This window comes from Terrapene carolina, unplaced genomic scaffold (genome assembly GCF_002925995.2).
Source record: "Terrapene carolina triunguis isolate 2854851 unplaced genomic scaffold, T_m_triunguis-2.0 Scaffold42, whole genome shotgun sequence".
Taxonomy (NCBI): domain Eukaryota; kingdom Metazoa; phylum Chordata; order Testudines; family Emydidae; genus Terrapene; species Terrapene triunguis.
In genome coordinates, this window is record NW_020664393.1 from 45,359,050 (window position 1) to 45,376,871 (window position 17,822).

The 17,822-nt window shown below is 40.1% G+C and overlaps 1 protein-coding gene across 1 annotated transcript in view; it reads left to right on the plus strand.

Annotated features, from left to right (window-relative positions):
• Positions 1–17,822, plus strand: part of CSMD1 (CUB and Sushi multiple domains 1) — a 1,543,069-nt gene that overhangs the window by 1,188,696 nt on the left and 336,551 nt on the right. The window contains exon 23 of the mRNA XM_029912248.1: positions 96–252. Within this exon, the coding sequence (XP_029768108.1) occupies positions 96–252 (157 nt within the window). The remainder of the gene's footprint in view (positions 1–95; positions 253–17,822) is intronic.

Sequence of the window (17,822 nt, forward strand, 5' to 3'; positions counted from 1 at the left end):
AGCCGCTTCATAGCTATTGTTTAAAAATAAATTAAACAAATTCAATTACTAGAAAAATAACAAAGAGTTTCATGCTGTGATTTGATTTTTACAAGGTGTATGATGGAAAAGACAGTTCTTCTCGTCCTCTGGGGGTCTTCACTAAAAATGAACTGATGGGACTGATCCTGAATAGCACCTCTAACCATTTGTGGATAGAATTTAATACCAACGGATCTTATACTGACCAAGGATTTCAGCTCACATACACCAGTAAGTAGCTCACAAAAAACATGTATTTTTGGAGGGTGAGAGGAAGGGTGTGTGTTTTAAAGAGAGAGATGTAACCATACTAGTTGGTTTCTCACAGAAATGAGGAGTATTAGTACCAAGTCGCTATACTGTTTATGAGATTACATTTTAATTTCATACACAGCTGGGTTGGTGAGAAATTTAAGTACATTAATAAAAGCAATATTTTGAATCTTTGCACATTAGGAAAGCATTATTATTTGATGAACAGAACAGTGGGGATTGATTAAAAAAAAGAAAATGTGACATATTTGTACTACGGATTGAGTATATTAGTGTCTTACTCTGGCAGAAATGAGTCAGATTTTTAAAAGTGGGCACTTAACCTGAGCAACCAAATGTAGGAAGAAAAAAGTTAGGGCTTAAAAGAAAAGAACTTTGGGCCTCATTGTCTCATAAACAAAAATAACTCATGTAAGGGAGAGGTAATACCTGAGCTGAAAAACTGATGAATCTCATAAGATTTCTTAACCGCAAGGGTGCCCAGTTTGCCTCTGACCCTGTAGAAAAAGATGGGGATCCTGTCCAGAATCCAGGGATCTCATAAGATCAGCAGAAAGTAAGAGGCCTATAGGCAAGTTTACTTGTGCCTCCTCTCCACTACCCTGCCCCACCAGCTTCCACCACTCCCAATGACCACTGCAGAAACTGTGCTTGCATGGTCTCCTCTCTCTGCTACTTCTCTTAGAACTCTCCTTAAGGTGGGGATCTGCAGCATGCAGAGAGAATTAACCTCAATCTATATGAACTTGTGCTGACTTCCTTCATGGATTGGGGGCAGAAGATCCAAGAGAGCATTGCCACTTTCCCTCCCTTGTCTTCTTTCACCGTAGTCCTGCTTCCTCCAGTTGCAGTAAACTTGAACTCCATGGACCCATAGGGAGGATCTTCTGCAGTATTAGGGGAAAATAAGAAATATTTCATGTAGGTAGATTTCACTCATCTGTGGATGCAAGTGCAGTTGTAAAAGGGAGCATGGAGTCCCTTGTTTTCTATAAAATAGAACTTTATCATACATTTTCTAACAGCGTGGAAATTTTATAAGGTCAGGAGTTCTGTTCGGTTGTTTTTGTTTTTCCCTAACGTGAATAAAATAGACTGGTGACTACTGTAAGACTGTTAAAGGGATCTGGTAATGGTTGACTTAATAAATCTAATGCCAAATAAATCCATCGAATCTATATCTGATTGCTCAGATTTAGATGCCCACAAAGAGTACATCACCTGCCATTAATATGTCGTCTTTGTGGTCCTTTTTTGAGTCATCTATATGCAAGACCAGTAATGAAGCAATTTATAACATCTGATTTTAGAACAACCAAAATGCATGATTAACAACATTGAACTCAATTCTGGTGCTTGTGCAAATGCTTTTTTTTGCCTTTTTAACATTCTTGGGCTCTTTATATGATGCTGAAATTAAAAACACCATAATAAGTGAATTGAATGATCCATGAAAGCAGAAAAATGGTGCTCATCTTAGTTTTCAATATCTCATTAGCAAAACAATGATACAGAAATCCATAGATTAAGTAAGTATACAATCATGCCTTGTACTAGTCAGAATGTGAGCAGATCTTGGCATCAAATATATGGGGAATTCAAGTATCAGTCAAATTGTTTAGGTAGGAAGGCTCAGGAAGGCAAGAAAAGTTGTAACTGAAGATTAAAATTTTGTAGTGATCTCTCTCCTTGATCAGTAACTAACTACAGATGATTCTGGAGGAACAGATATAGTACAATGGATGGAGGTTGAGTGTTCAGTAGGACGATGGAGGGACCTGTGGTATATCCCAGCTAGGAGTCAGATGTATGGGAAGATCCTGATTCCTCAAGACTCAAGTTATTATCAACCAGTCATCGTGAAGTACTTTGTACTCCACAATACATGGACAGTAAACATTAGACTAACATTTCAACCTAGCCGTGATTGGCTAAGGCTGCTATGACCTGCGGGAGCAAATGTGGTAGCAGTTTAGCAACATTCTAGAATTGGCAGTGCCTGGGTTTGGGGATAGAAGAAAAGTAGTAGTCTTGTTTCTTCTCTGTTTTTTTAAGACATAACTATATGTAAACCAACATATATACAATTGAAGTAGGGATTGTTCTCTGTGTCCACCAAGGGAAGGACAAGAAGTAATTGACTTAATTTGCAGCAAGGATTTAGGTTAGATATTAGGAAAAGCTTCCTAACTGTAAGGGTAGTTAAGCACTGGAACAGGTTACCTAGGGAGGCTGTGGAATCCCCATCACTGGAGATTTTTAAGTCCAGGTTAGACAGACACCTTTCAGGGATGATCTAGGTATAGTTGGCCCTGCCCCTCAGTGCAAGGAGATGGATTAGATTACCTCTCGAGGTCCCTTTCAACCCTACATTTCTATGATTTCTAAGTGTGGAAATGGGGGAGAGGGAATATCTGTTACAGTGTATAGACTGGCATCCACATCGGTATTGCAGGAATTGATTGTGATCATTTTTCTTTTAGTGGGGGAGAACAAAAACAAAGTCTTAGGCTGCTTGGTGTCAAGTATCTACCCTCAAACAATAAATTAAATTTCTTTAGATTATTCTATTTTTAAGTGTCCTTTATCTACCAAAAAGTTGGGAAGTAAAAAGTTTCTTCTGCCAAGATGATTAATGGATCATTTTAGCCTCAAGAATTAATCCAAAGATGTGTATATATTCCCTCTGTTATTGTTTTAATCCTTTTTAAACACAGTTCACCAAAATGTCCCAGAGCTTTACTTTGTCTCTGCTCTGAATTTTATTGAACAGCAGTGGAAGGACTAAAAAGGTCCAGAGAATGTGAGAGGCCTTTTTGGAAGACATCAATGAAGCACCATGTGTAAAGATTTAAGCTTTAAAATGCCATATGGAATAGCCACAACTTACTCCATTGTGACCTTTATTTGTTTGGATCAAAAATGTCAGTGTTGTTTTTTATAATTTCTGTTGCTATAGTTGCCTGGATTTTTTTCTCCCCAATTAAAACTTTCCTTGCCGAGACACCTGTAGGTGTTTTGGAGGGGAGATGATGGAGCCTCAGGCACTCCCACAGTTGGACTTAACATTCCTGTTCTCTAATCAGCAGGAAGCCTATGTCATTCTAGTGTAAAGTACTAGTGTTCTGTGCTGCTGTGTCAGCTGTATTTAACCTTAAATTGACATTCAAATTAAAATGGAATCTTACTAATGTCACAGAATGACAAACAATAAAAGATACAGACACAGTTGTTTGGTAAAACTAATAGATTGCAAGTTTAAATAAAAAGCAACACAGGACAGTATCTGAATAACAATCAGGGTAGTCTCCTTGCAGAGGCTGACCACTGCACTCTTGTGTTCCTGTCACCAGAGGAAACTCAACACATGCTGTGACTTCATGAGTGCTCATTTCCATGTTGAGAATTTAGTTGAATACAAATATTCCTCTGATCCTGTGTCCCATAATAAGATTGTTTCCTTTTCAGTCAGTTTCTAATCCTCATACATTTGACAATGTTCTCCCCCTTTGTAGGCAGCCCACTTTCTCTTGATTTTGGGCAGAAAACAGTAATCCCAAATTAGCACTGTCACATTCAGTTGTTCCCTGCTGTTCTGAGAAATGAAGAATGCAACATCCTCATTTCATGATTGAAGATCCAAAATGTAATGTCCAGTATTGAAAATCTGGTCATAAGAGTTTGTCTTAACCTCACACAAGGTGACTCCATTCTCTTAAATGAGACTTAGACATACTGTATATGATAACCTGCTTGCCTCTATCTAATCAAAACAAAGTTATTTTATTTTCCATACACTGCCGATCCACAAGTAAAGGCTTTTCAACTACCCACCAAACCTGCCAAGGTTTCAAATATCAAACAGTGATAAGACTGAAGCCAGGTACCTCTTCTTATTCTTCCTCCCCAGGAAAAACAATGCCTTTTGTATCTGTATAGAATAAATGAGAATCACACTTCCCCACACAATTTAAGCAGGGATGGTCAAATATGGACAAAACAGTGGATAAAACAGTGCCTTTCACTCAATGCCAACACAATAACTTCCGGAAACCTATTTGTTGTTCCTATTTGAGTTTAAAGCCAGAAACTTTTTTTTTTTTTTTTTTTTTTTTTTTTTGTGGAAAAGAAGGAACTACATTTGGGAACAGGTGGAAAGAACTAATAATGGCAAAATACCAGGTGTTTGAAATGAGTCTTCCATATCAGGATTCCTGGAGTTCTAAAAATTAGGTATTTCTCTAGAGAAACCTGATGTCAATGAAGTGATTACCTTGAACTGGAATTCTTTTTTTTTTTTTTTTTAATAACTGATCCAAAAGAACCGTCAACCCTCAATTTTTGCACCCGTCTTCCCAATGATGTTCTGATGTTGATATAGACTCAGGCCCCTTGTATGGATTTAGGACTATGCGTGGTTATTTTTATTTTCATGGTTTATTATTATTGTTACTATTATTCATATTTGTCAGCTTCAATGTTTAGCATATGTGGCCAGCATTTGATTACTGAGAAGAATAGGTCAGACCTTGCAGACTGGAAGAATAGATAGTAAAAGAAATTTCTCAGCCATGATAGTGTTTCGGCATCTAGACAATTCTTTTATTGTAACTATGTTGCATTGCTCAGTTTTAGTTGTGAGTTGTAAAAGTTTTCTACCTAAATAATTGTGAAGTGGTAGGACATAGTGAGAGTTGGAAGCTGAAGGTAAAGATCTCAATTAGAGGAAAAAGTTAATTTCTAAATCCTGAATAAAAGTGTTAAATAAGAATGTAATAGAATCCTGAACTGAAGTTGAATCTAGTCTACTTCATATTGTGCAATAACTCAAACATCTAGAAGAGCACAGGAGTGAAAACAAAGTTCTGAAACTCTTTCAAACTCACTGTCTTACCCTTACACACAAACAAACTCAAAACCTGGAATCCAGTGGCTTTCCCTCAGGCCACATTGTGTCAGTTGAACAAAATAAGAAAAATAATGAATAGAAGCTGTTGGAGTTTTCATTCAGTAACTTATTGGATTACAAGACTTGTTCCAAAAAGAAACTTCACAACTGCAATAAAAAAAATACCAAATGATTAAATGTGTGTGTGCATGCACATGCATATCTATGCACACATTTATATTTGTTCCATCTATAATTTTTAGAATTTCAATAAAATGAGCTGTGTGATCTTATATCATAAATCTAAATTCAATTACATGCACAAAAACTATATTAAAAGAACTTGTGAAGTCAAGTCCATGCATCCTTATTTGGCTCCCTTATCTGCATTTATTATCATAGAATAATAGAAATGTAGAACTGCAAGGGACCTCAGTAGGTCATCTAGTCTTTAATTATATGGTCATATACAGTGTTCTCCATTTTTTCTCTTCCTTATTCCACTAGACAGATTGTCACTTCCACTCCCAAATGAGGAAGGAGTCCTCAATAGCCTCATCCACTACATAATGCTGACTAATTCCCTAAGCAATCATCCATGCAGTCCACTGAATGAGATGGGGTCCTACGTAGAGCTGGTTAGAGAATCTTTTACAGGACCATCGTCTATTGAATATACAGTTCCATTGAAATTAAAATGCTTTGTGAAAATGGGTCAATTTTGCCAGAATTTCATTAAAAAAATGAAAATCAAACGTTACAATTACAAAATATCCCATTTTGACATTTTCAGAACAAAGATTTTCAATTTTTCATTTTGAAATTACTTATTTATTTATTTATTTATTTATTTTGGCTTTGTAATACACTTTTTTTAAAAGTTGGAGTTATTTGTAAAAACAAAATATTTTCTATGTCCTGAAATGATTTTTTTAACTTTTTTGTAATGGAAATTTTTAAATTTTAATTTTTTGCTACAATTTGGAATGAAACCAGATTTTGAAATCTCTAACTTCTTTGCAAAATGGAAATTCTGTCCTCTGCAGAGTTGTAGTCCTATGAGGAGAAAAAACAATATATTGTATTGTACTAATTAAGAGCTAGCTTGGATAGAGTTAGAATTGATCTATATGGAAACTATTCAAGTTTTTTTATTTTTTTCAAAGTGTTTAATTTTTCTCCATGCTATGTTTTACTACCATGACTCTTCTGCACCTCTTGTTTCTGCCTAGGACCAAAAATCAAAGTGCTGAAAGAGAAGCTGTAATTATATTGTTTCCAGTGCAATGGGAAACATGAAGACTTCTATTGCAAATATCAGAGATTCGGGCAGTTTGGATAAGATTTAGATATAAGATGTAGATAATTACATAGACCAGGGGTAGGCAACCTATGGCTCACATGCCAAAGGCAGCACGCGAGCTGATTTTCAGTGGCACTCACACTGGCCAGGTCCTGGCCACCAGTCTGGGGGGCTCTGCATTTTAATTTAATTTTAAATGAAGCTTCTTAAATATTTTAAAAACCTTATTTACTTTACATACAACAATAGTTTAGTTATATATTATAGACTTATAGAAAGAGACCGTCTAAAAACGTTAAAATGTATTACTGGCACGCGAAACCTTAAATTAGAGTGAATAAATGAAGACTCGGCACACCACTTCTGAAAGGTTGCCGACCCCTGACATAGACATTGGGGCTGTATCCGAACCAAATTTCAGAAACTTCTGCAGGTTTCCCTTATTAGTCCTAAACTAAGAAAACAATTCTGAATGACCTGGAAACATTCAAATTACATACATAAACCAGAAGATTTATATTTTAAAAAGGTCATTAATTTTATTGCATTCTTTTAGGTGTGGTTGGTAGCACTGCCTACTATTAAGGTGGCCCACCACTTTCCAGTATAAGATCCTGTTTTCAGTTGCTTCTAACTCTACCAAACATTAACAGTTTGGGCTGAAATTTTCCATGGTGCGTGTCCACCTTTTTTTTTTTTTTTTTAAGAAAAATTTCAATCAAATTTGTTTGCCTGTTTCCAAGAACAAGGTTAGGGAAAAATATGTTGTTGGAGTGACCATAACTTTATATACAATATTCAAGGTGTGGGCATACCATGGATTTATATAGTAGTAGTATGATATTTTTTGTTTTATTATCTATCCCTTTCCTAATGGTTCCTAACTTTCTGTTAGCATTTTTTTAATTGCCATTACACATTGAGCGGATGTTTCCAGACAACTATCCACAATGACTCTGAGATCTCTTTCTTCAGTGGTAATAGCTAATTTAGACCCCATCATTGTGGATAGTTGGGATTATTTTTTTTCCTGTGTGTGTCAATTTGCACGTATCAACTTTGAATTTCACCTATTTTGTCACCAAGTCACCCAGCTACCTTATTAGGAGTTACTATAATTTTGTTCTGATAATAGTAAATGGTAACCTGTAGAATGACTTGTGGCTTTCCTTGATACAGGTCAAAAGATTGCAGGCTAGTGGGAAACAGCAGCGTTTTTTCAATCACAAATTGAGAACTAATATCCAGAACAATGGTTGAGTTTCTAAACTTTCCTGCCTTGCAGTCTAGAATATAATTATACTTTCAAGGCAAGGAAAGAGGATGGGGAAGAGATCTTTACAAATGTAGTAATGCATGTGCTCTTTCACATGTATATTAATATTTTGTTGAGTGTATGAGTTAGTGACGACTCTAGATTGTCAAATAACAAGCTCAAGTGGAATTATTTAAGATTATCAGAGATTAGTACAACACTATAAACAATACAGAAAGAATAGATACATTACCACCTTTTGTTGTCAGACCAAGAACTGGCTCAGTGTGTCTCCTTCACTGTATCTGGAAGGATGCAGAGTTTTCATTCCCCAACTAATTTCCCATACCAGTGTCATTATACAGGGTTTTAGACAAAGAAACCCTCTTTGCCAAGAATATTCTCCCAGATACATATGTTCTGATGTCATTTCCATACATTCTCAATTTACCTGATTTATCTGTGAAGCTTTAATTATTTACAACAGAGAGGACTAACAGTTATTCAAGGTAATACCCCGCATTGGGTCCTTCTTACCTCACGATCATTCTTCCCTGTTGATTCCCCAACAGAAAGCATCTGCTGTAACAATCATCCCTTATTAGTTTCCCAAGTTCTATATATGCTTATGTAAGTATGATATATATAAAATATATATATTTTAAGGAGATAGTTTCCAAGAATATCTGGAGTTTTATAGACATGAAGGTGCCCAAGATTGTTAGAATGCAGCATAACAGACAAAATTCCTGAATAGGGTTACTTATTAGTCCAGGATCAATGTTCTGGGACTTAGAATTCAGACATACTCTTTGTTGAAGATAAAGATTGTGAAGAGTGGTTAATATATACACATATAAATGAAACAAATGCACAGAAAGAAAGGTCTAAAAGGGGTTCTAACAATTTTATCTTTAGGATATGAAAGTAAGATTTTTGGTGGTGCTTACATAGATGGCTCCTTTAAGGCACATTTGTCTCTGATCTGCTGCCATATGTTTGTATCATATCTAAACTCAGGGTTGGTCGTGGGGGGGGGGGGGCGGGGCAACCACCAAGGACACCTTGCTGAAGGGGGCATCTCCAGAGCAAGGGTATCCTTTCCCATCTCCCTCCTGCTGTTCTGCGGCCATCTGCAGCCGCTGCTGCTCCTGTCCTCTCCCCCACAACCTGGAGCTGCCCCTGGCCAAGCTGCTCTTGGGCGCCTCCTGTCTGCTGTGCAGAGTGTGAGGGGCTGATGTCAGGGTGTCCCCACCCCCCACCTGTGTACCCGGTCTCTGGTTAGCTGGGGAGGGGGCGGAACAGGAGTCTGTGCTGCTCCCTCTGGGTCACGAGTGGGAGCTGCTGTCCGCTGCTGCTGGACTGAACAAGCCTTCAGACTAGTGAATACTGTGCTTAAAGAGATAGTGCGCTGTCTCTCTCACTCCCCCAGTACACACAATCTGTCGCTCACACACACACACATACACACACTCTCTGTCTCTCTGTCAAAATGCACAATGGACATGTAATTTTATTCTTTCAGTGCTGTTATTTTGTTTTTTTGACTGGTCTGTGCATATCATAAATTTATTTATATATGAATAAATTTAATTCTTTGAGCAGTGAGTTCTAAAATGCCTAACCTGCCCTGGCTGGAGTAATTATCATTATAAATTTTATTATCATATTGTGCTTTCTCATTCATTATTTAAAATGGCCCAATCAAATAATAGTATACTTCTAGAATGTAAATTTAGCTTGTACTCACCTTAGCAGTGCCAGTTTTTTAAAAAAATGAGCTAAACACATAACTTTAGACACTGTGCAGATGAAGGTCACTTATTTTCAAATTGTATTGTTAGATATATCTGTAAAATAACTTAATTTTTTTATGAAAATAAATGCCCTTCCAAGAACGATACAAATAGCAATGAAGGAGTCAAATGTTAGTGAGTCACATACATAATCAGTAAACATAAATTCCAAAATAATTAGAAAAATAAATTCCTGCTCTTAATAAGAGACAAAAACCATAATCACATATGTTAAAATTAACTAAAAAATGTTTAGTGGAGTGAAAAACAATTAATTAAAATAGAGTAGATAATGCAGTAACACAGACTGTGTCTGTTAAAGAAAGTAAGATTTTATTTGTTTTTCTTTATCTCTACAAAAGATAGTGTACAATGTATCAAACTTGTGTTTCTGATATCAGTGTTAAAGCTCCAGAACTAATACCTCAAGATTTGGGATTGGGAATATCTTTCTGTATTATCTCCTGATTGTTCTAAATTTACATATAAACTTGAAATGTGGCTTTAATTGGAGTTTGTGTATATATATTTTTTTCTTTATATAGGAATTAGATACAGTGCTCCTGTCAGTTAATTCCTAAGTTGTTATCTGCAAAAGTAGCCCCCAGAATCATCTTTAAAGTTGCCCCCCCCACCTACCAAAATCTGAAATGGTGCCCCTGGTGAGCCAGGAATGGTGAGAGGGCTGTGGGCTCTAGCAAGATGCAGCCCCCGGGTGATAGCGCATAGCCTGCCTTGAGCCGCATGCCAAGCACCAGGCACCACAAGTCACAGCAGCAGCACAGAAGTAAGGGTGGCAACACACCATATACCATGCCACCCTTACTTCTGCACTGCTGCTGGCGGTGGTGTTGCCTTCAGAGCTGGGCACCCGGCCAGTAGCCTCCACTAACAAGCTGCCCAGCCAGTGCTTAATTTGTGCCAGGGCCGAGCTCTGGCACCTCTTACAAATGAAGCACTGGGGGGAGGCAGTGGAGCCTGATGGTGAAGAGGGGGATGCCAGGGAGCCTACAGGGGCCAGGGGTGATGGACAGGGTACCAAAATACAAGTTCACAGAGGGCGCCATTTTCCCTAAAGCTGGCCCTGTCTATAGTGTAGTATTTAACGTGCAAATAGGTTTCAGCTAGATTCAGACTCTCAGAAGTACTGCCCTAGGGACTGTATTTCCTTAATATTAAAGGAGTAATGAAATTTGAGGTACTATTTCTGGGTGCACAATGGGAACATACATAGAAATACAGAAACTTTTATTTTTCAAAGCAAGAACAAATATCTACTTTTTGGTAGCTCTGGATGCTCTCGTTACCTGGAGAAAAATGTTGTTAGGCATTACACAAGTATAAAGTATTTTTTTCAGAAGCTCTTAAAGTGTTTTACAAATACTAATTAAGCATCTCACCACTATAGGTGACTGGAACTTTGGGGGCAGGGGAGGGGTTCTGGTGGCTCTCTGCAAAGATTGTTCAGGAAGCTGCAATTCAAAAAATCCACAACAGAGCAAAAGCACTGCATATCACAATTGCATTACCTCCCTTTATTGGTTCTGTTCTTTTCCCTGTTGGCTGACTCCCTAGTAGCTGAAGATGGGTAGTAGCAAGGAATGCTCAGTCTATTGTAGAGATATGAGCTATATATCTCTGGAATAATTTATTTCAGTGCATTTGTTCCCCGCATTGAGAGTGCTTGATTTTATTATGGTGTTTTGGTTTTTCCAGTTTTATTTGTGTAGTAATTGCAGTGGTTTTTGTTTTATCTAAGATTGAGAGATTAAACACTGGTCAAAATAAATGTCGGCTGAGGAGAATAAATCATATTTCCATTGATTATTTTTTTTTAAAGCAAAAAAAAAAAAGTTCAAACTGAATAGGTAGAAAAGAAAAATTTCTCATCCTCTCAGATGGAATTTACTCCTCTGTGAATACTTGTGAAACCCTCACTGTCAGGGATAACTTTAATTAATGCAGTGCTGCAGATCAAATGTGTTGCCCTTGGAATGAAGCAGATTTCTTCAAATAGCATAAATGTTCCTGGAGAAAAAAAAACCAAGGGGGTTACCCCCAGGCCTACATACAAAGACTTTACCAACACAGAGATAGCAACCTGAATATTTTCTCGTCCCTGCCCTTTTTTTAAAAAAAAGCCATATTTTCATCAGCTCTCCATGCTCTTCTTGACTGAGGTAGCACACGTTCAGAAGAGATGTGTTGTTGCCTCCAGGTACCTGCAACGACCAGTCTCCAGCAGTAATTTTGGGTACCATTTCTGTGACATCTGCTTGCTAGTTTTCTGTCTAACAGAGGGAGTCTTAGCAAACAATTCCTGAGAAGACATTTTACTCAAAAATTACATAACTATTAAAGAAACAATTGAAAAAAACCCCACATTTTATACACAAGCTGGGAGGAGACTGTCACTCCCTTTTGAAGGGGAGCAACTGGAAGATATTAATGTGTACCTGATGGTACCAGGCATAGAAGAACTGATTTAAAATCCAGGGGATGAAGATCTTCCAAAAGGCTGCTGGCTCAGATTCAGAATGACATTTACAAATCCATGACTGCTTTAGAACAGAAGTAAAAGTTCCTAAGCTATTTATTTTTTAAGAAAAGTTTAACAATGGTGGAACACATTTTTCTTATATTAATCTTTTGTTGTTTGTTTTTTGTATGAGAACCTTTTCTTCAACAGATGAATATATTTTCCATTTGCTCTAGCAGGAGAAATCATGGGTTTACAGAAAATTGTTCATTACAATCTACAATGAATTGACAATTCTGCAAATTTAATGTTACACCTGGAATTTCATACCCGCATAGAAAATGTTCATGTTTTCAGTACATTGTGCACCACTGTGTAAGAATCTCCAGTGGATACATATATAAAATGACAACACAGAAACGGTTTATCATCCACTTCTACCTTCCCAGATTTTTCATTTTTCTTCCACATCCGCAGTCTGTCCCCTATTTGATAGAGCTGGGCAGGTTGTGAGGCTACAGTTATGTAGTGCTTAGTATATCCTGAATCAGAGATCTCAATCATTAAGATGTTTTATATCAGATGTCATGAAATACCTGATAGCATTGGACCTATGTCACAACCTAGATATGGGGTTACATTTTGTCTATATTTGTTAGTTATAGATTTATATCCTGCATTCTTCAAGAATTAATAATAAAGTTAATTTAGATAGTGACTGAAGTTCAAGGGTAATACCTATTCACTCAAATACCTCAATGTAAACCCAGCCTGAAGTCCTAGGTAAAATAAATGCAGTGTCATTGTGAGCTCTGTGGACTTCTCCCAACCAGCAGATATAATTTAATACAAAAAGGCATGTTTGGAAGTCCTAATTTAGGATATACGAAGGCCTGTGCTACTATGGAAATATGTGCTTGAAATTTGAATTAAGTGGAGAAATGAAGAAGAATTCATAATGCACTCATCCCTAATTGCCTTGGCCTCTTGGTAAACCCCACCTCAGTTTCTAGTTTTGTCTGTTCATTATTTTTTTTCTATCAAAGAAACAATGGGGGAGAGAAAATAAATCAATTTTCAAAATGTGTATGGGTAGTAAAGCGGTCTGCCCCTTTAAGGGCCTGCAAAGCCAGGGAACAACTATACCTGACCTAAGGAGAAGTCCAGCAGGCTGGTGTTGTGATCCAGCTGATCCAGCTAATCAGTAGCTAATGATTGGCTCTGATTCCCAGCTGAAAGATATAAGTGAGGACCTAGCTCTGTAAAGAACGGGGGCAGGAGAGACAAACACTTTTCTGAGTAGCAGGAGCAGAAAGGCAGGCTGGCTGACCAGCCTGCCCTATGGTTCCCCTGAGGTGAAGGAAGGGCTGGGACCCCTGAGCTCGTGGGTGGGAAATAGTGTAGCATCTTCTATCAGGACCATCACTTTTGTTACTTTTCATTCATTTATGTATTTTTGTGTGGAAGAAGAATAAAAGAACCTACATAGAAGGTTAAAACAGAGTTGGGCATGGCTACCTATTTCCCCCCCCAAGCTGGTGGACAGGCCCACCAGATCACAGTACGACAACAAGCCAAACTTGTAAAGTTATAAATTTTTGCTGTCTTTGTCATACACATTAGTAAATGATCTGATTATTCTAGAGCCCAGTTCTCTGTTAGCATGCAGGCAAGCATTAAACAGAGTACAGGTTTCCTGTAGCCATTAAAACATTATATTCCTAATTACTTTAAAATGTTAAAAGAATGATAGGGTATGTCTACACTGGTAGAGTTACAGCGCTGCTCAGAGAGTGCTGAAGGGAAACCGCTGTTGTGTGTTCACACTGGCAGCTGCCTGCACAATAAAAAAAAAAGAAAAAGGTTCACACTTGTGACACTTGCAGTGGTATTCAGAACTGTGCACTCTGGGCAGCTATTCCACAAAGCATCTCTTCCTCTTCTGCTGCTAAGAGTTGTGGGAAGGCAGAGGGGGTCACGGGGCATCCTGAGTCGTGCCCCAATGCCCCGTAATGCATTGCTTCACATCCCAGCTATCCCTGTGCTTCCATCCACATTTGGCACCATGCTTCAACAGTTTGTGTACTGCACGCTCTGCCTCTTGGGTCTGCAGGAATGGATCCCGCACTTTTGTCCAATATGCTGCTCACTCTGACTAACACTTAAACTACAAAGGCAAGAGGAGTGTGACATTGATCTCACCACACGTGGTAGCTATGACACGAACTACTTATGGCATTCACGGAGATGCTGACCACAGTGGAACGCTGCTTTGGGGCTCGGGAAACAAGCACTGAGTGGTGGGATCACATCATCATGCACGTCTGGGATGATGAGCAGTGGCTGCAGAACTTTCAGATGAGGAAAGCCACATTCATGGGACTGTGTGATGAGCTCGCTCCAGCCCTGCGCAAGGACATGAGAATAAGAGCTGCCCTGTTGTTGGAGAAGTGTGTGGTGATTGCACTGTGGAAGCTGGCAACTCCAGACTGCTACCAATTGATTGCTAACCAGTTCAGAGTGGGAAAGTTGACCACTGGACTCGTGTTGATGGAAGTGTGCAGGGTCATTAATCACATCCTGCTCCGAAAGACCGTGACTCTTGGCAACGTGCGTGACATTGTGGATGGCTTTGCACAAATGGGCTTTCTCAACTCCGGAGGGGTGATAGATGGCGCACACAATCCAATTCTGGCACCAGACCACCTAGCCACCGAGTACATTAATGAGAAGGGGTATTTCTGTATGGTTCACCAGGTGCTTGTGGATCACTGTGGGTGTTTCACGGACATTAACACAGGCTGGTCCAGAAAGGTGCAAGATGCATGCATCTTTTGGAACACTGGCCTGTTCAGGAAGCTGCAAGCAGGGACTTTCTTCTCGGACCAGAAGATCACCATAGGGGAAGTCGAAATGCCCATTGTGATTCTGGGAGACCCTGCTTACTCCTTAATGCTGTGGCTTATGAAGCCAAACACGGGGCACCTTGACAGCAGCAAGGAGCGGTTCAACAACAGGCTGAGCAAGTGCAGAATGACTGTTGAGTGTGTTTTTGGCTGTTTAAAGGCCCACTGGCACTGCCTATATGAAAGGCTGGACCTGGCCAATGACAATATTCTTATGTTTATATAATGTATGCTTCATAGTATTTATGAAGGGAACCGGGTGAAAGCTTCACTCAGGGTTGGATCGCTGAGGCTTAGCACCTGGAGGCTGAATTGGAACAGCCAGAGACCAGGGCTATTATAGGGTCACAGCACAGGGCCATAAGGATCAGGGATGCCCTGAGGCAGCAATTTGAAGCTGAAAGCCACTAATATCTGTTGCTATGCTCGGGAGTGCAGTGCTTGTAATGCTAAGTGGTGACTGTGATTGGTACAGACGATGCACTATGAAGGTGTATGGAAATTCCTCGTTGCTTTGCAGGGCTCTGTTTGCTTTCAATAAATAGAATAAAAATTGCTTTCAAACCAAAACAATTATTTTATTAGAAAACAACAACCAGAGGGGAGAGAGAAACAAAAAAATACATCAGCCCTGAGTGGGATGGGGGAAGGGAGGGTCCCAGGAGAAGTGGGGTCCCGGGATGGTTAAAGATTTGTGTATGTCCAGGTATCATATCCAACCTTCGCCTTTGGAGCACAGTGCAGCGTGTACTGCACTTCACCAGGACTAAACTGCAGAGGGATGGGTGTTGACTACAGTGGTTACTGGGAGTCCGCAGGGCTGGACTGTGACGGGGCAGGAGTGGAATGCAGCGGTACAGACTGGATCCAAGAGGTTGATAAGAGTTTGTTGACGGTCTCTGGGTGGCACATGGGAAAGGGTTTTGTGACAGCATCTGCAAGGGAGGGCTGGCATGGAGCCGCTTGGTTTGCAGTGCTAGTAGCGCCTGGAGCGTGTCCGCTTGGTGCTCCATAACGTTTAAGAGCTGTTCCATGGCTTCGTTCTGGCGTGCCGCATTCTACTTTCGGTCCCTCCTCTTGCTGTCCCGCCACTCCTTCAGTTGTTTTTTTTTTCAGCCGCAGAGTGCATCATGACATCACACAGAAAGTCCTCTTTAGTTCTTCGTGGCCCCTTTCTAATTCTGCACAGCTGTTCAGCCGGTGATAACAAAGAGGGAGGCTGGGCTCCCAAGGTCATATCTGTGAAGCCAAAATGCAACATTTTACAGAACCAGTACTGTTTGCAACACACAGACCACAGCCACTATTCACATACCTGTCACTAACTGGCTGACCCCAGGCAAGCACACATGAGCCACAAGGCTCCCAAAATGGTGAGTAACCGCAGGGGAAGGGGAAATCAGTGTTCCGGGACTGTACTGTACACTGAGCGTGTGGCTCTTGGGGAGAGCCAGTACTGTGGGAGGGAGGGCTTATAATCATTACTGTCCACATATTTTCTATAGGGTCTGTTCATTATGGAATATATCTCACTGCTGAGGGTGAGCAGGGAATCAAAGGAGGGTCTTCTCCAAGACTGCGGCTTCTGCCCTGTCCCTTATGCGGCTCGCCTGTGTGCAGGAATGGTCCCCTCCCCTACCCCCTGTGATGGCAGAGTGGTGCGGGAAAATTACCCTTAATGGGGCAAGAAACAAAGCAGCTCTGCCAAAGAACCTGCGGCAGGTTCCTGTGAAGTGAGGGAGTCAATCAACACCCTGTTCCACTGCTTGGACTAGGCATGTGGTGGTATGCACATCAAACAGACACAAACCTGCTTTATGCAACCTTCCTGTCCCCAACAACTCGCTTCAGCAATTCCCAAAATCAAAGCCACTTACCAGGCGCCTCCTCTCCTGTTTGCGCTTCATCAAGATCCAACAGTTGTGACTGGCTAGCCTCCTCCAGGGTAGAAAGAGATCCTGGCTGCATGCATCTCTGACCTCCGAGTCATCCTCTACCTCTGGGTCCCCCTCCCCCTCCACATCCTCATCCAAGATTTCCTCCTCTTGGCTCGGTCCACTCTCGATTGGCACATGAGCTAGTGAAGTATCCACAGTGGCTTTCACAATGGAGGTGGGGTTGCCACCAAGTATTGCATCCAGCTCTTTGTAGAACCAGCAGCTTGTGGGTGCAGCACCGGAGTGGCGGTTTGCCTCCCGTGCCTTGTGGTAGGCGTTCCTCAACTCCTTCACTTTGACCCTGCACTGCAGTGTGTCCCAGTCATGGCTCCTTTCTGTCATGCATCGTGAAATCTGTCCGTAGGTGTCAAGGCTGGATCCCCACTTTGAACTTTAGGGTACAAGTGTGGGGGCCTGCATGAAGACTTCTAAGCTTAACTACCAGCTTAGTTCTGGTCCGCTGCCACCATTCCCTTCCCTGGGAAGCTTTTAGAAACCTTTCACCAATTCCCTGGTGAATACAGATCCAAACTCCTTGGATCTAAAAACAAGGAAAATTCAATCAGGTTCTTAAAAAGAAGGCTTTTAATTAAAGAAAAAGGTAAAATTCATCTCTGTAAAATCAGTATGGAAAATAACTTTACAGGGTAATCAAACTTAAAGAGCTCAGAGGACCCCCCTCTGTCTTAGGTTCAAAGTACAGCAAACAAAGATAAACACTCTAGTAAAAGGTACATTTACAAGTTGAGAAAACAAAGTAAAACTAAGACCCTTGCCTGGCTTTTTACTTACAAGTTTGAAATATGAGGGACTTGTTTAGAAAGATGAGGAGAACCTGGATTGATGTCTGGTCCCTCTCAGTCCCAAGACCGAACAACCCCTTAAACAAAGAGCACAAACAAAAGCCTTCCCCCCCTCCCCCAAGATTTGAAAGTATCTTGTCCCCTTATTGGTCCTTTGGGTC